At 43.0% G+C, this 25,125-nt stretch overlaps 2 protein-coding genes across 2 annotated transcripts in view; one reads left to right on the forward strand and one right to left on the reverse strand.

Moving 5' to 3' along the window:
- Positions 1-1,578: 1,578 nt before the first annotated feature.
- Positions 1,579-12,713, forward strand: STOML3 (stomatin like 3). Its single transcript, XM_040267028.1, has 6 exons — positions 1,579-1,635; positions 1,717-1,789; positions 5,084-5,166; positions 6,658-6,861; positions 8,580-8,714; positions 12,181-12,713. The coding sequence occupies exons 1-6, from the start codon at positions 1,594-1,596 to the stop codon at positions 12,403-12,405; spliced, it is 762 nt and encodes a 253-aa protein (XP_040122962.1). The 5' UTR covers positions 1,579-1,593; the 3' UTR covers positions 12,406-12,713.
- Positions 12,714-17,477: 4,764 nt separating this feature from the next.
- FREM2 (FRAS1 related extracellular matrix 2) overlaps positions 17,478-25,125 on the reverse strand; it is a 168,143-nt gene continuing 160,495 nt past the window's right edge. The window contains exon 26 of the mRNA XM_040266717.1: positions 17,478-24,746. Coding sequence (XP_040122651.1) covers positions 24,234-24,746 — 513 coding nt within the window. The 3' untranslated portion in view covers positions 17,478-24,233. The remainder of the gene's footprint in view (positions 24,747-25,125) is intronic.

Below are 25,125 nucleotides of genomic sequence, written 5' to 3' on the forward strand. Positions count from 1 at the left end.
TGGTAGTAATAGACATTTACTAAGATAGATATTGGAGAAGGCAATGGCACCCCACTCCAGTACTCTTGCCTGGAAAATCCCATGGACGCAGGAGCCTGGTAGGCTGCAGTCCATGGGGTCGCGAGGAGTCAGACACGACTGAGCAACTTCACTTTGACTTTTCACTTTCATGCATTGGAGAAGGAAATGGCAACCCACTCCAGTATTCTTGCCTGGAGAATCCCAGGGATAGGGGAGCCTGGTGGGCTGCCGTCTATGGGGTCGCACAGAGTCGGACACGACTGAAGCAACTTAGCAGCAGCAGCAGCAGCAGCAAGATAGATATAGGGCCTTTCCTGATGGCTCAGCAGGTAACTCAGCTGGAAATACAGGAGACACAGGAGACATGGGTTCAGTCCCTGGGCTGGAAAGATGCCCTGGAGGAGAAAAATGGCAATCCACTCCAGTATTCTTGCCTGAAAAATCTCACAGACAGAGGAGCCTGGTGGGCTATAGTTCAAAGGGTCATGAAGAGCTGGACACGACTGAGCGACTGTGCACAAACACGAAGGTAGATACAATGTATGGGTGAGGTGCCTTGTGTAAATAATACCATTTAATCCTCATCAAGTTCTTCAAGGTAGATAATATCTGTCCCCATCCTACAGATGAAGAAATTGAGGCTCAGAAAGACTGAGTGGTTTTTCTGAGACCACAGCCCTAGGGAGTTAAAGACTCTCATAGAAACTCAGATGTAAAGCACTCTTGAAAATGTTTTTCCTTGTACTACAAGGTCTCCTTTGGGATAATAGTACCTACCTATCTGCCTCAGAGGTTGTCTTGATTTCACCTGGGGAATTCTGAGGCCCTGGGAATCTGTCTTTTATTTATTTATTTCATTTTTATTATTTTTGACTGCACCATGACGCTGGGAGGGATTGGGGGCAGGAGGAGAAGGGGATGACAGAGGATGAGATGGCTGGATGGCATCACTGACTCGATGGACGTGAGTCTGAGTGAACTCTGGGAGTTGGTGATGGACAGGGAGGCCTGGTGTGCTGTGATTCATGGGGTCGCAAAGAGTCGGACATGACTGAGCGACTGAACTGAACTGAACTGAACTGATGAGATATGCAGGCTGGACCTGCACCCCTGGACCACTGGGGAAGTCCCCAGGAATCTGTCTTTTAAGATGGCACCCTGGTGATTTTCATGTGGGTGGTTTTATGTGTTTTGAGAGTAATAAACCATGGCAGCCCTATGCAAATGCTACGGTTATTATTATTATTGATTGCTATGAGATGTGTCTTGGAAGGGACAGGTCCATCTTCATCTAAAAACCTGAAGGAATATTTTCTGTGTGTGTGCGTGAGTGTGTGTGTGTGTGTGTGTGTGTGGTGTTACCGCCATCAAGAGTGTGTGTGGATTCAGGTTGCTTCCTCAGCCCCATTCCAGCTTGGCCAGCTCCCTGGATGGTTTCTTCCTACATGTCACTGAATTGCTTTCCTAAGAACCATGTCAGTTACAGGCTTGCCTCCTTCCTGTTACCTAGGCATCAAGAGGAAAGGGCTTGGTGTGTGTGGCTGGATCCTGCTTTTCCTTTCTTTCCTGCTGATGGTCATTACCTTCCCGATCTCCATATGGATGTGCTTGAAGGTAATACCCTGGGAAACAGATTGGTCTCTCCGTGTGAGTTGATGAACCGTTAACACTCAATGCTCTCCCTTCATCTCTTAGATCATTAAGGAGTATGAACGTGCTGTTGTATTCCGACTGGGACGCATCCAAGCTGACAAAGCCAAGGGACCAGGTATGACACTGGTTTCGCTGAACCATAATCAGGTTTAGCTGAACTCTATGACATTGCTGTTTGTTTTCAACTCACCAAAATGGCAGTTTCATAGGACAGATTCTAAGATTCTTGAAAGAAGAGTCTATTCAAACAGTAACTTAAAAGGCACCTGGAGGAGAATGGTTATTTGCTACACTTCTCTAGTGACATCTGTTGTCTGCCCCCTAATAAGATGTATTTCAGTAAACCCATTCTCTGTTCAACTGCACTGTAGAGTCTCTGGGGAACTTCCTTATTCACTCTGTGTGCTCTGCACTTGGCCATGTACTAAAGCAGGCGCTCAGGTGTCTGTTACATTTTTAAACATACGACAAACTTCAAAAGGAGAAGCTTGTTACAGAGACTTGGCCATTTCAACTAGTATGGTCCTACTGTCTAATACAGACTTCCCTTGTGGTCCAGTGAAAATGAAAGTCACTCAGTCGTGTCTGACTCTTTGTGACCCCCCATGGACTTGACTATACAGTCCATGGAAATCTCTAGGCCAGAATACTAGGGCTTCCCTCGTAGCTCAGTCCGTAAAGAATCTGCCTCAGTGCAGGAGGCTCAGGTTTGATCCCTGGGTTGGGAAGATCCCCTGGAGAAGGAAATGGCAAACCACTCCAGTATCCTTGCCTGGAAAATCCCATGGACAGAGGAGCCTGGTGGGCTGCAGTCCATGGGGTCGCAAAGAGTCGGGCATGACTGAGCAACTTCACTTTCACACTGGTGGTCCAGTGGTTAAGTCTCCGAGCTCCCAGTGCAGAGGACCTGGGCTCAATCCCTGGTCAGGGAGCTAGATCCCACACGCTAAACTTGCATACCTTAGTGAAGACACTGTGCATTGTCTAATAAGGAACCTAAGGGAAAGAAAGCAAGAAATGCTTGTTAATGGGTATTTTTATGAGTTCATCCAAATAGTGGTGATGGAATTATCCTACTGAGGAATAACAGAGCAAAGGCAAACCCTTTCTAGTCATGTTTCACCTGGTGGAGCCAAGGTTATAACTTAGAAAAAAAAAATTGGATTTGAGAGAGGTCAAATAACCACAGCTTGAAGGACTCTGGAGAAAAGTCTCTTCTAAATGAATTTTCCCAGAAGAGCTCACCACTAAATGTCCCAGGGTAACAAATCTCGTCATACACGTCTCTGGGGCTGAGAATGTCACAAGAGCCAGAGGGAAACAGGCCAAATTGCTAACAGAGAACCTCTCCACTTCTGTAAATCGTAAACTATTCTTTAATAATAAAAGTATTCATAACAAGAGCTGCTACTTCTTGAGCACTTAATACATGCCTGGCACTATGATTTTTTAAAAAATAATTTTATTTATTTATTTTTATTTTGTTTCTTCTGCATTCTGCTTGCCCTATAGGCTTTTCTTTAGTTGTGGCGAGCGGGGGCTACTCTCTAATTGCGGTGTGCGGGTTTCTCCTTATATTGGCTTCTCGTGGTGGAGCAGGGCTCTAGGGCATGCAGGCATCAGGAGTTACAGCTCCCGGGCTCCAGAGTATAGCCTCAATAGTTGTGGTGCACGGGCTTAGTTGCCCCGTGGCAGGTGGGATCTTCCCGGACCAGGGATCAAACCTGTGTCTCCTGCATTGACAGGTGGATTCTTTACCACTGAGCCACCAGGGCACTATGTCTAGCATTTTATTTCGTTATCATGTTGTGTGTGTACTGGTCGCCATTTGTGTCTGACTCTTTTTAATCCCATGGACTGTAGCCAGCCAGGCTCCTCTGTCCATGGGATTTCTCAGGCAAGAATACTGGAGAGGGTTGCCATTCCCTTCTCTGGGGGATGTTCCTGACCCAGGGGTCGAGCCCGGGTCTTCCGTATTGCAGGCAGATTCTTTTGCCATCTGAGCCACCAGGGAAGCCATAATCATGCGAAATCTTCACTGTCATCTTATAGGAATTGGGTGACTGAGGCTCAGAAAAATTAGATGACTGTTCCTAGGTCACAAGCTAGTAACCAAGAGGGCTGGGACTTACCTGAAGGGCCATGATTGTAACCGGTGACTTAGCACCCAAAAGAAGAGTAAATTAGGAAGTAATCCTTACCTCAGAAAGGCTTAGAGACCAAAAGAAAGAAAGCACGTTAGCAGTGTTTTCTGTTGCCGCCACCCACCCTTTGCAAGCTACTCAATGCAAAAACTTGCTTCTTTGAAAACAGAAACAGAATCTTTTTGGTAAATGGAAAAGGGTGGGTGTCCCCATCGTGCTGACATGCTTGTGGTTCTAGTCTTGGCCACTCTTGCTGTAGAGAAGCTTCACCAGAGCAAAGTTAAGGCGTCATGGAATCCTCAAAGCAGTGTCCTCAGCCCTCCTTGCCCCCCAGTCTAATACTTGACAGCTCAGAGAGAAGTAAGAGTTGCAACTGAGGAAAGTCATTGTATATGAGCGAGAACACAGTTACAGAGAAACTGTAAATGTTGTAATACATTAGTTTTAGGGACACTGAAACCCTGGGAAGATTTTAATGCCAACATTCCTTCAGTCCTGAAGAATATAAATGAGAATGTGGACAGACACTGATATTCAAGGCCTAAAGTCTGTGCGTGAATCTTTTGTTCAGATACCTTTAACCCAGGGAAAAATCAAAATATTTGATTCTTTTGATCAAATCAAAAGAATATTATAAAATATTCTTTTAAATAAATGTCAAATTCAGTGCTTGAATAGAAGTAGGTCCGATTTTTTCAATTTTAATTGGAGGATAATTGGTTTATAATATTGTATTGCTTTCTGCCATACATTAACATGAATAAGCCACAGGTATACATATGTCCCATCCCTCTTGAAGAATATCTAATAATTAAATGTTAGGGCTTCCCTGGTGGTCCAGTGGTTAAGACTCTACTTTCACTGCAGGGGTGTGGGTTTGATCCCTGGTTGGGGAGTTAAGAGCCCACAGGCCTCTCAGACAAAAAAACAAAACAAAACAAAACATAAAACAGAAGCTATATTGTAACAAATTCAATAAGGACTTTAAAAAATGGTCCACAGAAAAAATATTGAAAGAAATCAAAATTATATGTCAAGAATCTTTAGCTTCTTAACAAAATATTTTAATTTCTAGGCAATCACTTTTCTTTAGTCCTTGACTCATAGGGGAAAATAATTACCCCAAAGTTAAACATGCACTTATTGAAGACCATCTAAGAAGCATTTATACTCCCACAAAAACAATGTACTGTATATCTAGGAGACAATCTATTGCAGTTATTTTCAGCTGGGTCAAATTTTAAACTGTATTTACTTTTGCACAGGTCTGATTCTGATCTTGCCCTGCATAGATGTGTTTGTCAAAGTGGATCTCCGGACCGTTACTTGCAACATTCCTCCCCAGGAGGTAATGCTGACTAAAGATACATTTCTGGAAATAAAACCAATCTCTTCCCTGTTACATGGACAGTTGAGAACTCATAATATGTTTTCAAACGATAAAGGGAAAGATGAACTGAATTCTTAGAGACCTGCTGGAGGAGTCCTAGGTGGCTCCTGAAACTTTTGGGCCTTGTTTTGCCGAATGAGAATGGAGCCAAGAGCAAGGGCTGAAAAGCTGGAAGACATGGAAGTAATTGGGTGGGAGAAAGTCTGTAAGAAGAGAGAGAATGGACACAGAAGGCAGAGAAACTGAGGTGGAGAATGACAAGCAGATGCTTGGGAGGGTCTGATAAATCATTTTAAGAAAGAGCTGAAAGTAATTTGGTAGATGGCACTCACTGGTTATGATATTATCCTTTTCATCACCTTTTCAGAAATTGCATCTATATCTCTCACCTCTGCTTTAAATTTTTTTATATGTTTGGATACAACAATGTGAGATGGGCATGGAGAGAGAACACACAGGGCACAGGGCCCACCTGCAATTGGGTTTCAAATAATGCTTTTCAGTTCCAGAAGCACTGAAACTGAATGAACCAAGCCAGTGACTGGGTGACAGGGAAGAGAAACAGAGTTAGTCATGCAACTTTCTAATAAACAAAAATGATCCAGGAAGAGAAAAGAAAGTGTGTGGAAGAGCAAAGGGGATTAGAAGAGAGACCAATCAACATCTTTGGGTAAATGATAATTTTCCTCTCTCTGGTCCAGAAAACTCAATCAAGAGCCAGCCATGATGTCTTCATACCACTGGCGGGAGTTATAGAGTCCTTACCTTAGAATTCAGCCCTAATCATAAGAGACCTTCGGATGCCTAGGGACCTATCACAGGCTCCATGGTAAATAGTTCTAGATGGGAGAATGGAGTTCTAGGGTCTACTTCCGTGGTAGGCCCAGAAATCTGATTTTTTCCAAAGTCCCTAATCATGTTAATTCAGATTAACTAATGCAGAGCCTCTATAAAGTTAAATTGGTTTTTCTTTCTCTGAATATAGAACACAGATCTCTGGTGCCATCTATGTTTTCTAAGAAGCATTGCTATTCATCAAACTTGAAACTGAGAACGGAAAAGATTTCAAGTATCAGGGAAATGACTTTTCTACCTCTGTTTAGAAGGTAGAATTTCAGCAGGGTTCTGCATTTTAAAGTGGAAACACCTGCTTCACCTCTGAGTAGGGGATGTTGGACTTCCATAAGATGAAGTTACAGGGACAGGTACATATCACACCTATGTAGGAATTTGGTTACTAATTAGGATTTGAGTCAGGGCAGGTTTTTGGTGGTGCTGGCATGAGTTGTGATGAACGCTGTTCGTTTGTGGAGTGGACTCTGGGGTAGTCTGACGCTTCTCTGGTCGTTGTGAAAGTCATGTGTCCGTGAGCTCAGTTGCTCAAGAGTCGTGTCTGACTGTGTGTGTGAAAGTCATTTGCATGTGACTCTCCGTGTTCTTGCTCCCTAGATCCTCACCAGAGACTCTGTGACCACTCAGGTGGATGGAGTGGTCTATTACAGGATCTATAGCGCCGTCTCAGCGGTGGCTAATGTCAACGACGTCCATCAAGCCACGTTTCTGCTGGCTCAGACCACTCTGAGAAATGTCCTAGGGACGCGGACCTTGTCCCAGATCCTAGCTGGCCGAGAAGAGATCGCCCACAGCATCCAGGTAAAGAGCCTGGGAACACGTGGCCTGCGTTGTTAATCCACTCATTTTAATTATCGGTGATAATCAAATATCAGCAGTTCAAAGCACCTCCTCCGTGTGCGCACACACACACGTTGACTGCTCCTCTTAAAAGATGGGCTTCAGTTTAGCATTTCTTTTTTTCAAAAAAACAATCGTGAGGTCCAGATTTAAATATGTAGGTGGGAAGAGGGAGCCACTGAAATTGCTTTTGGAACTCAAAATGATGAATTGACATCATGCACTTCAGCTTTTTCCTCCTAGGAAAGCTGACTTCATGCTCCCAATGTCAATAAAGATATGAATAGTAATCATAGTTACACTATTGATGAGGATGTAACAGGTAGCCCTCTGACCTCTTATTCACCCCAGATTGTGTACATGTGTGTATGTGTGCTAAGTCTTGTCCAACTCCTTGTGATCGCATGGACTGTAGCCTGCCAGCCTCCTGTGTGGAATTTTCCAGACAAGAATACTGGAATGGGTTGCTATTTCCTACTCCTACTTCCTGACCCAGGGATTGAACCTGCATCTCTTGGGTCTCCTGCATTGGCAGGCAGATTCTTTACCACTAGTGCTACCTGGGAAGCCCTAGATTATAGACAATCACATTTCTGTGTTTTGGAATCAATTACGTTTTTATTCTGAGCCTGCCTTCTCTAAGAGGGCAGGCTGTTTGGTCCTTCTTGGCGTCTCCTCCAGTCTCTGAGGTGGTGCAAAGTCCCCGAGGCTTCATAAGATAGTATCAGTTCTGCACGATGATGCTCCATGCCATTTTAAGAGCTTCACAAGTTCAGTGACTCAGATGTTTCCCCATCACAGTCAGATCAGTGGCTTCTTGGGAGTTCTCATCTCCCGGCTCTCTGCAGGGATCACAGGAAAGCAAGGGCTCACTTGCTATTTGGTAGCACGGAGATCTCTGCCCTTTACACTTTAGGAGAACTATTCATCGGATCTCGCTATTTCTTGAGGCATTCTTTCTCATCCCTACCCCTCCAGGATAACCAGCAAGCTATCTTCAGTTGTCTGAAGCTCTCACAAAGGATGAGGATGTCTTTGGTTTTAGGCTTCTTCTGCCCTAAAAAAACATGTATGCCTTGCTACCTGTTTAAAACTGAGCCACAGGTCAGAGGTTAAACAGAGCAAGAAAAAGAGTACCTCAAAAAGTACCCAGGGATAATGTTAATATGTATTAAATTATTGCTGGGCCATGATAGATATCTTACATGTATTCTATCCAAACCTCATGACAATCCTGAAAGAAAACCTTTCATGGGTGTGAAGATGGAGAATCAGAAAGGTTAAGGAGTGAGCCCAGTGATTCACAGCTGTAAATGGCAGAACCAGGACAAAAACCATTGCTGCCTGCTTAGTGTGAGTGACAAGAAAATGTGTGGTATTTGCTCAAATCTAGATGAACAGGGTATGTTCCTTAGGAATGGTTTGGGTGCATCTGCTGAGTGACCACCTTTTAAAAGAAATACCAACTTTTGTTTCTGAATCCTTCCTGTGATTTACTTCAATTCCAGGAAAGGAGTGGTAAGAACTCCTATTTTCTTCCCAAATGGTCTCCCTCCAAATGCTGTAAACTCAAAAGGAGAAAAGGAAGAGTGTTTCTCTTGCATATGTAAAGTATAGCAGAATCTTTGATCGCATTGCCTGTATTCTGATTGACGTCCTTTCTTTTGACTTGGACACAGACCTTACTTGATGATGCCACTGAGCTGTGGGGGATCCGGGTGGCCCGGGTGGAAATCAAAGACGTCCGGATCCCCGTGCAGTTGCAGAGGTCCATGGCCGCTGAGGCCGAGGCTACCCGGGAAGCCAGGGCCAAGGTAAGGGCGACTCCGGTCAGTACTGGAGGGCGAGCCCCCGACCCTGGAGCCCACGAGGCTGGAGCTTGAATGGAAGCTCAGGCGTCCTCAATGATTTCAATAAGAAGAGGGCTGCTTCTTCTCCTCCTTTTTTTTTTTTTTTAAGAAGTTTTACTGAGAATTTCTTCCTGAATTAAAAGGTCATGGGCAACTTTGAGGGGAAGGATGGGGGAAGACATGTTAAGGGAGTTTGGAATGAACATGTACACCTGCCATATTTAAAATGGGTAACCAATAAGGACCTACTGTAGAGCACGGGCAACTCTGCTCAATGTTATGTGGCAGCCTGGAGGGAAGGGGAAGCTGGGGGAGAACGGATACATGTATATGTATGGCTGAGTTCTTTTGCTGTCCACCTGAAACTGTCACAGCATTGTTAATCAGCAGTGTTGTTGTTGTTCAGTTACTCAAGTCAGTTGTGTTGGACTCTGCGACGCCAGACTTCCCTGTCCTTCACTGTCTCACGGAGTTTGCCCAAACTCACGTTAATCATCTCTACCCCAATGCAAAATATTAAATATAAATAAATATATATTTATAAATATAAATATATATATTTATAAATATATATATATTTTTAATTTATTTTTCATTTTACTTTACAATTCTGTATTGGTTTTGCCATACATTGATATGAATCCACCACGGGTGTATATGCGTTCCCAAACATGAACCCCCCTCCCACCCCCCTCCCCACAATATCTCTCTGGGTCATCCCCGCGTACCAGCCCCAAGCGTGCCATATCCTGTATCGGACATAGACTGGCAATTCGATTCTTACATGATATTATACATGTTTCAATGCCATTCTCCCAAATCATCTCACCCTCTCCCTCTCCCACTGAGTCCAAAAGTCCGCTATACACATCTGTGTCCTTTTTGCTGTCCTGCATACAGGGTCATCGTTGCCATCTTTCTAAATTCCATATATATGTGTTAGTATACTGTATTGGTGTTTTTCTTTCTGGCTTACTTCACTCTGTATAATCGGCTCCAGTTTCATCCATCTTATCAGAACTGATTCAAATGTATTCTTTTTAACGGCTGAGTAATACTCCATTGTGTATATGTACCACAGCTTTCTTATCCATTCATCTGCTGATGGACATCTAGGTTGTTTCCATGTCCTGGCTATTATAAACAGTGCTGCGATGAACATTGGGGTACATGTGTCTCTTTCAATTCTGGTTTCCTCAGTGTGTATGCCCAGCAGTAGGATTGCTGGGTCATATGGCAGTTCTATTTGCAATTTTTTAAGGAATCTCCACACTGTTCTCCATAGTGGCTGTACTAGTTTGCATTCCCACCAACAGTGTAGGAGGGTTCCCTTCTCTCCACACCCTCTCCAGCATTTTTATAAATATAAATATATATTTATAAATATATATTTATAAGTATAAATATATATTATAAATATGTATATATATAAATAAATATATAAATTTCTATTATACTCAGTGACTTAGCAAAGTGGGTCCCCTTGAGAGACATGAGCAAGGCAAACACCAATCCCCAGGTCTCACCTCAGATTCAGTGAAGCAGAGGCTTCAGTCGGCCCAGGAACCTATATTCTTATATAGCTGGTGATTCTGATGTAGCAACCTGGTGCCTGTCTTTCGAGCATTACCCCTCTAGTATGTGGTGTTGGAGAAGATTCTTGAGAGTCCCTTGGACTGCAAGGAGATCCAACCAGTTCATTCTGAAGGAGATCAGCCCTGGGATTTCTTTGGAAGGAATGATGCTAAAGCTGAAACTCCAGTACTTTGGCCACCTCATGCGAAGAGTTGACTCATTGTAAAAGACTTTGATGCTGGGAGGGATTGGGGGCAGGAGGAGAAGGGGACGACAGAGGATGAGATGGCTGGATGGCATCACGGACTCGATGGACGTAAGTCTGAGTGAACTCTGGGTGATGGTGATGGACAGGGAGGCCTGGCGTGCTGCGATTCATGGGGTCGCAAAGAGTCGGACACGACTGAGCGACTGAACTGAACTGAACTGATGTTAAGTGAACACACTAGATTAAGAGGACCAGGTGGCTACAATCCAGGTTAAAGTTACAAAATGTGAGCACAACTTGGTCTCAAGTGTTCTTGAATCTATTGGATTCATAGCCTTCTTGTCTGTGTGAATTTCCTGAAGTATCAGAAACCAGTTGGGATTAGAAGCCTCCAACTATCCTCTTTGGAATCTTATTTGGGAGTACAGGAAGATTCCCTCTGCTTGATCTCTGACTTCTCTGTTGAGGTCTAGCAGCTTCTAAGCAGTGGACCTGGGAGGCAGTTTTGCACATGGGCAGTGAGTGCCCACGGATGGGGGAGTTGAGTTCCAAGTCATTCCTGGGCAGCTTGAGAACCAGAGGAGGTGCAGGGCTTAGGAGAGTTCCAGAGCCTCTGCAGGTGCTTAGGAGAGTTCCAAAGAGGGTTTGCAGACTGCACTCGCTGCTGCTTGTAAACAAGAGCAGGCGGAACTGGAAACAATTCTTACACTGTAGGAAGGAAACAAAAATGGAAATTTTTTTGTTCTAAGTCTGTGAAAAGTGCCATTGGTAGTCTATTAGGGGTTGCATTGGAACTACAGATTGCTTTAAGTAGTATAGTCATTTTCACAGTGTTGATTCTTCCACTCCAAGAACATGGTATAGCTCTCCATCTGTTTGTGTTATCTTTGATTTCTTTCATGAGTGTTTTAAAGTTTTCTGAGTACAGGTCTTTTGCCTCCTTAGGTAGGCATTCTATTCTTTTTGTTGCAATGGTAAATGGGATTGTTTCCTTAATTTCTCTTTCTGATCTTTCATTGTTAGTGCATAGCACAGGGAGCTCAGCTCGGTGCTCTGTGATGACCTAGATGGTGGGATGGGGGGTGTGGTGGGAGGGAGGTCCACAAGGGAGGGGATATATGTACACATATCGCTGGTCGCTGGTTTACTTCCTTGTACACAGAAACTAACGCAATGTAAAGCAATTACAGTCCAGTTAAATAATGAAACAAAGTTGGCAACAGAATGAAATTTTTAAAAAAAAATCTGTGATAAATGAAACTCACAGAAGAAAAAGCCAGTTGGAAGCCTTGAAATTCAGACTTCTCTGCACATGAAAGCAGCAGATGGGGAGCACAGATTCAAGAGCATCACTATGGCGGCTGGACCTGTATTTGTTTGGGTTAAAGGCAGGGCTTTTATTTTTTTTTTTTGGAATGAAAAGTAGGGACTCATAATTTGTAAGTTATCTCCCTGTTTCCTGCAATCTCCTCAAATTTCTCTAATCACATAAGGATGTAAAACTCTAATCCTTGCTGAAGAAGTAGATGAAACATGGGTGGCCAAGTTGGGGCTGGGAGAGAAACATCATTGCAGACCCAGATAAAAAAAGCACTAGTCTCAATCAGGAAACTTTATTTCTGAAGTCTTTGCTTTCTGTTGGTGTAGGTCCTTGCAGCAGAAGGAGAAATGAATGCTTCTAAAGCTCTGAAGTCCGCCTCCATGGTGCTGGCTGAGTCCCCGGCAGCCCTCCAGCTGCGTTACCTGCAGACCTTAGCCACCGTGGCCACAGAGAAGAATTCCACCATTGTGTTTCCTCTGCCCATAAATATGCTAGAGGGCATTGGTGGCATCACCTACGACAACCACAAGAAGGTCCCCAACAGAGCTTGAGGTCCTCCTGCTGCCTCCGGCCATTACTTAGGCATATCTGTTCCTATGGCAACCCCAGCAGTTAGAAGCGTTGAGAATGTCAACACTATTCAAACAGAGTAACTTTACAGCTGGATCAGCATTAGCAGGAAAAGGCATAGAGGCTACAAAGGAAAAAAGAAAGAAAGAAAGAAAGAAAGAAAAAAAGAAGGGTTATATGGTACTTTTATTTTTAAGAAAGGAAAGAAAACTTTGCATTAGTCTTAGGATAATCAGTAAGTAGGCATCACTGACTTAGAGCAGGAACTTTCTTGCTGTCGCTGGGGTAATCTTTGGGTGACCGTGATTACGATTTCAGAATTGTTTTTTTAAATGAGTTTAAGTAGGGCTTCCCTGGTAGCTCAGATGGTAAAGAATCTGCCTGCAATGCAAGAGACTTGGATTCAATCCCTGGGTTGGGAAGATTCCCCTGGCACTCTAGATAATTGGCAAAGTAACACATTTATACTAGCTATTTGCCTTATCAATCGAAAGTGATTATTTGCTCACTTTCCAGTTCTAGCTATCTGCTTTGTAATTCCAAAGTAGCTATTAGCTAAATTTCTAATTGTGACAGCAAAACCCCCAGAATGCTTAAAATTATGATTGATTTTGATGTTAAGGACTAAAGAGGCACTGAGGCTTCTGGCTGCAAATTTACCACCACCTCCCTCTCCCAGGCAGATTGCCCTCAGCTCCCTGGCTGCATGTCCTCCTCCTGGGACTGGTGGCCAATCCCGGCCTCCCAGCACCTTTGTCAGAGGGCGAGATAAGACATTGTGATTCTGCAGGCTCCAGTCTGCTTATTTGTTCACAAGTGAGAAGCTGGCAAAAGGTTGTGTTATTTGAAATCACTGGGGAACGGTAGCCTGCGAACTTCATGTTTTTAGTCTATCCTTAGTCCCAAGAGCCACAAGTCATCAAGGATTGCTTGTAATGATTCTTCCTCTCTAACCCATGCCCCCAAACCTCTCAAAAATAAAGATGCCATAGAATGTGAATGTATTTTATTTATTTATTTTAATTTAAATTTATTTATTTTAATTGGAGGCTAATTACTTTACAATATTGTATTGGTTTTGCCATACATCAACATGGATCCTCCACGGGTGTACATGTGTTCCCCATCCTGAACCCCCCTCCCATGAATGTATTTTAAAAATTGCTTTTTTGGAGATTATTTTGTTGCCATGGTGCAGTTTTCTTTTGGGAGCCATTTTGAGCAATGGGATAGAATTTTTAAAGTTACCCTTTATTGAATGTCTGCTGTGTGTGACACAGTGTTCAGCCCCACATGGATGCTAAGAAGTGTTCTTACATTATAAAGGAGAAAGTGGTGTCAAAAAGTTGAATGACTTATGCAGAGTCCCTTAGCTTGTGAGTGATAGATTGGAACTGGAAATCAGATATGCCTCCAAAGTTCTTGCTCTTAAATATCATTGAGTTTTCCTGGGGAGAGGTGAGTGGGGGAGGCGATGGAGCCCTTCCATTGCTTTTTTTGCCTTCAGTTCCAATCTTTTAGGTTCTAGAAGTCTGGGTGCTCACTATAGTTTTCCACTGTGTCTAGGACTCTTGAGAGCTTGCACACACATGTGCACACAAATCCTCATACACTCAAACTCCTTTTCACACTCCACCCATGTAACGTCGACACTCACTTTCTCCTCCTCCGCCTACCCTCATCTCCACTCACATCTCCTCCGCATGCTCCCCTCAGCACACAGGTACTATCTGCATATAAATGTGAAATGGAGATCCCACTCTACTTTTGATTTTCTAACCTGTTTTTTCCCCATGAAGCCATATCATGCTTTATATGATTTTTGGACAATTCACAACTTACAAGTTTTTCAGTAGATTCAACTGACTCTATAACTTGAGTGAAAGTGTTGCATCTGACTCTTTGCAACCCCGTGGACTGGAGCCCACCAGGATCTTCTGTTCATGGAATTCTCCAAGAAAAGATCCTGGAGTGGGTTGCCATTTCTTCCTCCAGGGTATCTTTCCTGTCTCAGGGATCAAGCCACATGTCTCCTGCACTGTAGGCAGATTCTTTACCATCTGAGCCACTAAGGAAGCCAGAGTCCAAGCTGCTGCTAAGTCGCTTCAGTCGTGTCCGACTTTGTGCGACCCTATAGACGGCAGCCCACCAGGCTCCCCCGTCCCTGGGATTCTCCAGGCAAGAACACTGGAGTGGGCTGCCATTTCCTTCTCCAATGCAGGAAAGTGAAAAGTGAAAGTGAACTCGCTCAGTCGTGCCGACTCTTAGCGACCCCATGGACTGCAGCCCACCAGGCTCCTCCGTCCATGGGATTTTCCAGGCAAGAGTACTGGAGTGGGGTGCCATTGCCTTCTCTTATTCCTAGACCTGTGTGTCTTTCCTATGTAAACCAAGCAATTCAGAGCTCCTCCCCCACCCACCTCCTTTCTCTGGCTCTAACACCCTGGTCCAGATCTATGCGCTCCAATCACCCCAGCACCAGGCACTAGATAAGCAGAGACAGCTCTGTCTACAGCCCAGTGAAATGATTCAAACCTAATAATTTCAGCTCAGTATTCAGCTCATCCTAAGCCAGTTTACGTGCCTTACCCACCCCTTCCCGTGGAAACCACAGTAGTGGCTCTTGCCTACACTCCACCTTCAATCCTTCTGCCTCCTGATGGACACTGTTGCGCCCCTGGTGCTCCTTTTGGGAGCTGAGTATAATACGTATCTTTTCAATGGCAATTATCTCTTAATCTGTTGGCCTTGTCACACCTGAATTATAATAAAACTTACATTTAAGAGTTTTATTGGGCTTCCCTGGTGGCTCAGACAGTAAAGAATCTTACTGCAATGCAGGAGACCCAGGTTTGATCCCTGGGTGGGGAAGATCCCCTGGAGAAGGGAATGGTAACCCACTCCAGTATTCTTGCCTGGAGAATCCCATGCACAGAGGAGCAGGGCAGGCTACAGTCCACGGGGTCGCAAAGAGTTGAATACAACTGAGAGACTAGCGATGGCACCCCACTCCAGTACTCTTGCCTGGAAAATCCCATGGACGCAGGAGCCTGGTAGGCTGCAGTCCATGGGGTCGCGAAGAGTCAGACATGACTGAGCGACATCACTTTCACTTTTCACTTTCATGCATTGGAGAAGGAAATGGCAGCCCACTCCAGTATTCTTGCCTGGAGAATCCCAGGGATGGGGGAGCCTGGTGGGCTGCCGTCTATGGGGTTGCACAGAGTCGACACGACTGAAGCGACTTAGCAGCAGCAGCAGCAGAGAGACTAGCACTTTCACTTTCCATTTAAGATATGGCAGCTGGTGGTTAGGCAGGAGTGTGTATAGGGTTAGCTCAAATGGGCCTGACTCATCTCCTGATGGCTTTTTTCTCTAGTCAGGTCCACTTTGACTAATTCTGGCTTGGGGACGTTTCCTTTGAATTGAGTGCCTCTGGGGGTAGTTGTGACTATCTGTCAGAGAGATCTTAGTTCTAACTGTCAACATCCTCGTGGAGCTGGATGGTCAGTCTTCCCTTTCTTGGTTCCATTCCCCAAGCTCCTGAAGGCCAGGCTTTCTCCCTCACAGCTTGGAAATTTCCAGCACACAGACCTTCTTTTTCTTCTGTGGCGGGGACTGACCAATCCATCCACACATCTCTGTTGCTGATCACAACCTTTCTGCTAAAATACGACCTTTTCTCCCTTGAGTCTTTGAAGTGTTGGGAAAGCTTTGACACAGGAGTTTCCCCTCCCCCAGCTCCATCTAATTCTGTATATTTTGCCCATTTTAGGGGGTAATTCTTCAATAGCAGGGATTCCCTGATAGCTCAGTTGGTAAAGAATCCACCTGGTTCAATCCCTGGGTCAGGAAGATCCGCTGGAGAAGGGATAGGCTACCCACTCCAGTATTCTTGGGCTTCCCTTGTTGCTCAGCTGGTAAAGAATTCACCTGCAATGCGGGAGACCTGGGTTTAATCCCTGGGTTGGGAAGATCCCCTGGACAAGAGAAAGGCTACCTACTCCACTATTCTGGCCTGGAGAATTTTGTGGACTGTATAGTCATGGGGTCACAAAGAGTCGGATAGGGCTCAGTGACTTTCACTTTCACTTCTTCAGTAGCAATAAAGGGCTGTCCTTTTGTTTCCTTTTAGCATTAAAATATTAGGGAATTCCCTGGTAGTCCAGTGGTTAAAATTCTGTACGTTCACTGCCAAGGGTGTGGGTTCAATCCCTGGTCAAGGAAACTAAGATCCTGCAGTGTGGTCAACAACAACAAAAATAAAATAAATATGAACTAATGTAAAATTAATAAATTATTGATTTAAAATAATCAAATGATATTAAAATAAACCAAATGAGATTATTGACTTAGGTTTGTTGCTGTTGTTTAGTTGCTAAGTCTTGTCTGACTCTGTGACCCCGTGGACTGTAGCCCACCAGTCTCCTCTGTTCCTGGGATTTTCCTGGCCAGAATCTGGGAGTGGGTAGCCATTTCTTACTCCAGAGGAGATTCCCAACCCAGGGATAGAACCTGAGTCTCCTGCATTGGCAGGTGGAGTCTTTGCCACTGAGGCACCAGGGAAGCCCATTGACTTAGGTTAACTTTGCAAAGAAGTGACTAATCTCCTTGGCAGTAAAGACCCTTGGCAACAGATCAGATGAATTAGTTCATCTTCACCAAGGCAGGTGGGCAGGGTTTCAGAGCTTAGCCAGGTCTAGTCAACCTTCCCTCTCATCCCCTATGGCCCCACCCCGTGAAGTGTTAGTCACTTAAGTATGTTGTTGTCTCTAAATATCCATTGCCCTGGTAGCCCTCGGGCCATGTCTGCACCTGTTACAATGGGTAGGCAGGTGCTAAGACCCTGAGGAGCAGCAATATTTTACCACCAGCATTAAGGAAGTCATGGGGTAGGCAGACCTGTAGGTCCCAGGCTGAAAACCTATAGATGCTCAAGGCTAGAATCAGAATGGAAAACAACTGTCAGTCATTGCAGACTACAGGGATTCTGTGATTTTTTGTGTAGCTAAAAGGTAGAGAATACACCCCAATAACTTAGCCATTTGAACACTTTATGTTTATATGGGTTTTATTTATATTCAACATGTGATATGTTGTAAAGGAAAACAGGTGCAGTTATAAAACACAAGGGGTAGCAAGAATTCATTTAGACATGGACCTAAGACCGAATAACTCCAAATTGTTTGCATAATTGAATTCCCAGGGATAAACTTCAATATCCAGCAAATATGCAGTGCCTTAGTAAATAGAGAAAAAAAACCTAGACTCTGTGTGAAGAATTCCCATGGGAAAAGTCACAAAGGCTATTAAGTTCTCAAATAATTCTATTACACACAGTTATGTCACTTGGTGGCTAGATAAATACAAATTTGTTGAGTGTTTTGGAGGGCACTTGATACACAAGCAGGCACTTAAAATGATTATAAAGCATATTTTGTCCAGGATAAAGTTATTTTTGTATAAACAAATGGACTTAAACAATATCTTGCCAAAAGCTTGAATTCCTAAAGCCACAGACAAAGACTCTGCTTTGTACTTCTTTTTGTAATGTGCTTAATGTGGGCCCTTAGAGAAATTTTCTTTTAGTCTTACCAATAATTATCTTCTTATATTTTAAGTGATTTTAATTATAATGGTCTTTGTTTTTAATATTAGTTTTGAAAGTTTACATTTCTCTTTTCTTTCTTCTTCTTTTTAGCTATAGCACTGAGATTTCCTGTTACAGGATCACTCAAACATCAGAAAAAATAAATATCTGTAGCAGAAATTCATTGAGTGTCTAAACAATCATGTACTCAGTGGAAGCCACATCTGGGCAGCAGTAAGAGTTTTGTGCATTTGATGATTGTAATTTTAAATACTTCAACACTGTTAACATTTCAACAAAGTTTCTGGCCATTCTTTTCATTCCAAGGTATTCCATCATCCAAAACAATCTCATCTTGTGATCTTTGACCTTTTATTCTAGCTCAATTAAATTCTTAAAGGGATTTTTTTACATTTTAAATGTCAATGTTGAATCTCCACTGAGAGAAAAATCAAGACACAGATTGTCATCACAGTATTCAATACGATGCTTTTGATCTTTTGCAGGAAGTTCTTTTTTCCTCCTTAATCCAAAAGCCTTAACTTTTTCTAAAGAAGGGACACTACACAAGCCCTGTGCTCACTTGCCAGCTTTCAGATGACTGAGAACACTAATGATTTAGTGAAAACAGTAATGGTTTCAAAACTAAAAGGGAAGCATTACTGAAAAAACGACAAATCTCAGAGAGGGTAAAAAACAAGCCCACGAGAGAAACAAGGAAATAAAGGAGGGAAAAAGGAAAGAAAACAAAGTAAAAGTAGATGTTGTTGCTAGAGCAGTTGTTTATGATGTTGTCGCATTTGTTCTTTAGCAAAACACAATATTGAAAAAATATAAACAAATATCAAGGAACAGAAAGCAAATGCACTTGAAAGGAAAGGGAAAAAGAAACCCGTTCTTGTTTAAAAGTTTGTAAGTTCAACATTCTCATTTTTCTTCCATGAAAACGAAGAGTCTCACATTAGTCTGTATTGCTTATCAACTTTAGTTCTAAAAGAATCAGCTTTCTTCCCCTATTTTAAAGGTTTCTTTGTAATCTTTTTAGTAAAAACTGTAGGAAAATATTGTGCACTTCTGTTTTAGAAACTCTTATCAAAATAACTACCAAAACCTCACAGTATTATGTTCTTAATATCCAAGGATATGGAAACAGAGAGAATTAAACAGGGTTACCTTGAACATATGGATAATTTGTTTCTAAGAAGAAACTAGAAACCTGTATCATTACTATATTTTAATAATACTAGAATCAGTTCTAGGGAAAAGATCTCTTAAGGAAACAGGTTAACCTTTGAATTCATATCAAAGAAATTCCCACTATGGTCTGTTTTTACAAATGAGCATTGTGTTGACCTTGAAAATCTTCATAATGGGCAATTCCAGTTAAAACTATGCTTTTTGGGTCATTATTTCCTAGAAGTGTGATTTTTTTTTTTTTTAAATGCATGTGAGCCTCTGTGTGTGTGTTAAGAGTAGTATTTATAGCTTCTGGCCAAATTATACTTTTTAAAGCCTTGACAAGTTGGGCTGTTGAGCATGTGTGTTCTATTCATTTGCCATATGGTCAGTGAAGACACCTGTTTCCATCCTTTTATTATTGCTATCATGGCTAGAAAAAAAATGAAAGTTTCAAAGATCCATAATGTTCTGGCTTTCAAATTAGTACAATTATGTGAATTCTAATTTGTAAATTATTTGCATCTTTAAAAATATTTTTTTCTTTTTCCTATTAAAATATAACATTGATTTCTAAGTTAATCCTAAATAGATATTTTCAAAGCAGTAGCTGAAATCAAATTTCCAGCTCTTAAAATCTAAATGTCATTCCATTTCACTGTTATTGTTACCCTAACATTTTCAGGCTGGGACTATTTTAACCCCTAGCACCGATTTGTCTGAGGAAGGGCTCTCTGTGTTTTTTACGCAGTTCTGTTTTCATTTTAAAAATTGACTTTGGAGTTGGTGAGTTGGTTGGTGGCTCAGATGGTTAAAAATCTGCCTGCAATTCAAGAGACACAGGAGACACCGGTTTGATCCCTGGGTTGGGAAGATCCCCTGGAGAAGCGGCAATCCACTCCAGTATTCTTGCCTGGAGAACTCCATGGACACCAGGCAGGATACAGTTCATGGAGTTGCAAAGAGTTGGACATGACTGAGTGACTAACACTTTGGAGTTGGTAACTTGCAAAATAATAAGAGGTAAGATGACTTGATAAAGAGGCTCTTTGTTGCTTCCAGAACTGAATCCCTTGGCATTGAGCCCAGAGTCAATCCTCTTGTCACAAACACTCTGCAGTAGAATGGCAACAGATTCCTAGTCGACCTTTCTTCATATCATTCACAAATTGTGATGCTTGCGTGAATCACAATGTGCAACTTCAGGACATGAGGTTGATGTTAAAGAACCAGAAGAGCTTAGCTGTTACAGCATATCCTTGGAATAAAGTAGACCTATCCTCCATGACGAAGAAAAAATACGCCGGGCCTCCCACATCACTGGGGCTTTCCTGCTGGCTCAGTGGTAAAGAATTTGCCTGCCAATGCAGGAGATGGGGCTTCAGTCTCTGGGTCAGGAAGATCCCCTGGAGAAGGAAATGGCAACCCACTCCAGTATTCTGGCCTGGGAAATTCCATGGACAGAGGAGCCTGGCGGGCTACAGTCCATGGGGTCACAGAGTTGGCCACGACTCAGCGACCCACATCTCTGCAACATGCTTTCTCTGCACAGTTGTGTAAAGGATGATTCCATTAAATTTCTTATTTGAAATATCTGGTGTTAGATCTGCATTCGGAATGATCCATAACATGTGGGGTTTTTAGATGGAGAGGAGCTGACTCCTCTGTTCGTGTGGAGGGACACTGTTAAACTATAATTCACAGAGAGGCTTAGTGTTTTCTTCATCCAAGAGGGAAACAAATGCAAATCTTGATCCCTTTAGTCCAAAGAAACAGCCGAATTTGATTGTAACCTGCCCCAGGGTAAGAACAGTAGCTTGCGCTAATCCTACAGGAACATTCAGTAAACATTAACTGAGGGAATGAACTGAAATAAATAAAACCATGTTAAAACACACTTATGCGTTTTAATGTTTCATGGTTCACATGTCAGGTGAGCAGTTAATGCTTAATATTGAGTTTTGTGTTTCCTATGCAATGTCAACAGACCTTATTTTGTTGGAGTCAGAAGCTACTGAGATCTAAGGAGTGATTACTGCTTACACCCTGTCCTCTATGGGAATTTATTTTAGGTATTTATTTTATGTATATATGGGGATTTATTTTACTAGAATGATTCTCTAAAACTAGAATATTGAAACTATTCTATAAGGGTCTGTCTCACTGTACAGAAAAGCATATGTCTGATGCCTTTTTTTTCCACTAAAGAGTTTTTAATGATTAGACATCTATTAAATCACATATTAAGTATACATATATTAAAAAATGATGCAGAAGTCCAAGTAGTTCATACTTAAGCAAGCTATACCTGCCTATTTCCCATAGGCTCTTTTCCCTCCACCCCCATGGGGAAGGAAGAAGAAGATAAAGGGAAATAGAGGAGATGGGCAGAGAGGAGATTTTTCTAGAAACGGCATTTTCTATACTACATGAGCTCTCCAATTTATCCAAAGTCATCTCATCAGAACAACTCATTGTAGAGAGAAATATGGTATAAAACCAGCCTGGCCCAAAGGTTTACAATAGCTTTCTTGTAATGACGCTTCCCTGATAACATACTCTGACAGAAACCCCCAAGGTTGTTTGACAATCAGGCTCAGAGCATCTTAATTAAACGTAATATAAAGTCAACTGAGAGCACTTGCTCTAAGTTTCCATAAAACTGAATCCAATGCTAAGTTGTAAAAAAGTCCACATGCTATTTAAAGTTGCTTAAGAAATGCTCGTTCTTATGCAAGTCACGAGGTAGCCAAAGAATCGCTAAGCATCTACCAGAAAGCAAAATAAAAGGAAAAGTGATCATTAAGAAAGTATCAATGTTTATTTGATAAGTGATCTCCTGGGTCATACAGTACTTTCTGTGTATAGAAGTCCTTCCATGGACCATCTACACTGGAGTTGTAGGTGACATTTGTGTATTCCCCAATGGAAGAAGACTACAGTCTACCCTATTCTCGAAAAGACTTTGAATGTCAAGTTCAGGGCTGCCCCAAAGAAGAAAGGGAAGCACTAGTTACTTCCGGCCTCTCTCCCAGCACCAAAGTCACTTCTTTTTTTCAGTGAAGAGAAATGTTTGGGGCTCACAGACACCAACTTGAAAGTGCCTGAATGACCTGAGGAGGCCGCTGTGACTGTGTCAGTTACTCAGTCGTGTCTGACTCTTTGCCACCCAGGGACTGCAGCCCACCAGGCTCCTCTGTCCATGGGATTTCCCAGGCAAGTGAGTTGCCATGCCCTGCTCCAGAGGATCTCCCTGACCCAGGGATTGAACCTGTGTCTCCTGCATTGCAGGCAGTTTCTTTACTGATGAGTCATTGACCTTCTAAAAATCGCCAGTCCACCAGGATGTCCAGCTTGGCCAGGTTATACCTAGGCATGAGAGGGAATCCCAGGCAGCACTTGAGAGGGAGTCTTTAGGTCAGATTCTTTTCCTGCTGACCTATTTCCGCTTGAAATACATGTACTAACTTTTGGAAGGTTGGTCACTAAACTACTGACATATTTCCTTATCAAATGAAAATTCTGCTATTTGGTGAAAGCACATTTCTCAGAAAGACAACGGGAGGCTTTTCAAACAAGCTCACTCAAATTCCTTGGTTTTTAACCCTGGAAACAGTATTTTTAGATACTGAGATGGACCACAGTGCAGTTCATTTCACTGAACTGAAGATGTCAGAGAGCTGAAGCTTTCTTCTTTGATCAAAGAAGAATGTGATTGGGGATGCCCTGGTGGTCCAGTGGTTAGAACTCTGAGCTTCCACTGCAGGGGGACAGGTTCGATCCTTGGTTGGGGAAGTAAGATCTTGCATGCCTTGTGGCATGGCCGAAAGAAGAAGAAGAAGAAGAATATGATCAGTGATGCTGGCCATCTCTAAGATCATCTCTGGAATGACGGTTGAAGGGATTCCCATTGTTTGGACCAGGTGCTGCTTAGAAAGCTAATAAAATGCCTTTTGGACTTAAATTGTTTTGGACCTCATTGTGTAATGCTATTGTGAGGGTTAACCTCATATGTCATCATCAAAATGTTCTTTTATTCCATAAAGTATATGTAAGAGGCACTTTGGTTAAACATATTATATTAATAAATACCACTTTCTCCCTTCACCATAATAATGACACTTCTCCTTATCATTTATGGGTTCAATACTGCAAACATTTAGGCTCAGCTCTTCGAGAACATTGTCTTGTAAATGGGGATCTAACTCTATGGCATTTCTTCATCATCAAACTGTCACCATCCTGCTCATGTCCCACAAATGAGCACCAATAAGGTATATTATCATGCAGGAACTCTACTATTTCTTACTATGTACCCAAACAGAGCAGTCTCTCTTCAACCTTCTTCTCCAGACTCAACGTATTCTTTGGTTTAATTTAAAATTAAATAAGCAACTGAAACAAGAAGGATCTGACGAAGATGAGGAATAAGGCAAATGCAAGCAGCTGAGCAACTTGCCCTCTATCTTTCCTTCCATTCCCTCTCAAGTAGGAAAAAAAGGTGATTTGTGGGTTGAGCTACCCTTGGTCATAATTCCATGCTGTCTTCGCCTATTAGAAAACTTGTCACCATAAACAGTGTGTTTATCATTCTTCAAGACTACTGATGAAAACCTTTGGAGTACTAAAATGTTATATAATGAATAAACAGTGTGATAATTGCACCTTCAAGATTCACACCAATATAGCAACAAGAGACTCCTGTTAAGTTTCTGAAGGAGTCTGTGAGCACCAGGTTCATCTCCACTGCGTAGAGAAAATGCCTAAGGTGAGTACATTCGTCATGGTCTACCATGGCTGTGTGTACACGTGGATATATACTTGATGCCTTCTGGGCAAGAGGCAAGATGTGGTCTACGGTCTGAAGGTGTCCTCTGATGCCTGAACGTAGGCAGAATGCGAATCAACGCTCACTAGTACAGGCAGGTCCTCTGAGCAGCTTTGTCACAGAAGTCCCCAATTCTCTGCCGTCGACAGAAGCACTGGGTTTCGATTGTCTTTTCCTGGGCACTGGAGGAAAAGGCTGGGTTTCCCCTGCGGCCATCAAACCTCCGAGCTGTCGCTGCGGTGGCTCCCTGAGGGCATCATGGGCTCGCGGCTGCTGGGGTCCTTGGGCGCGTCCTTCCTCCTGGCACCCTTCTTGCCCTGGTGCATCATCACCGCGACGGCGGTGAGGATGACCGCCAGGAGTCCCACCGCGACGCCCCCCACCACCGTGAGCAGGCTGACCTCAGAGCTGGGACTGTTGAGCTCCCGGGGGAGGACGCCGTCAGGGGAAACCCTCCCGTGAAGGATCTGCTTCCTACTGCTGCGGTCCAGGGCGATGTGCTGGATGTTTGTTCCCCGGTTGTTCTCAGCCCCGATTTCCCATGCCAGCGGAGGGCTGCTTCTGATCTCCCTCTTCTTCCGGCTCTTGGTAGCTGCCTGGGGCTTCCCTTGACTCACCAAAGAGTGGTACCGGTACTCCACGCTGCGTTTGCCAATGCCTCGGTTGGCGTTGTCTTTCGATCTTACTGTGTAGATGGTGTGTATGTACCACTCTCGACCCAGAGCAACCTAGAAACACAATTCTACTCATGAGAAAATTTAATCCTAAGCCAATCTAAAAATTCATGACTCTCTGCAAGAGAAATTCATAACAGGAATCATGATAATCATTTTAGTCTGCGTAATTAATATATTTAATATCATTACATGTGTAGTCTGCAAGGCTTTGTGTAAAGCACTCTGTAAAATACTCTGTGCAACTCTTAAGGGAGCATGCGCTGGTAAATATTTGTCAGGGCTGCAGAGAACTCCAGACCACACAGTCTAACATATTCACTTAAAAAATGAGCGGATGACACAGATACAGAGTATAAATGAGTGGTTACCAGCAGAGGGGAGGGTCAACATAAGGACTGGGAAGTGGGAGATTAAAAAACTATTGGATGCA

Source organism: Oryx dammah, unplaced genomic scaffold (genome assembly GCF_014754425.2).
Source record: "Oryx dammah isolate SB20612 unplaced genomic scaffold, SCBI_Odam_1.1 HiC_scaffold_24, whole genome shotgun sequence".
In the NCBI taxonomy this organism is placed as follows: domain Eukaryota; kingdom Metazoa; phylum Chordata; class Mammalia; order Artiodactyla; family Bovidae; genus Oryx; species Oryx dammah.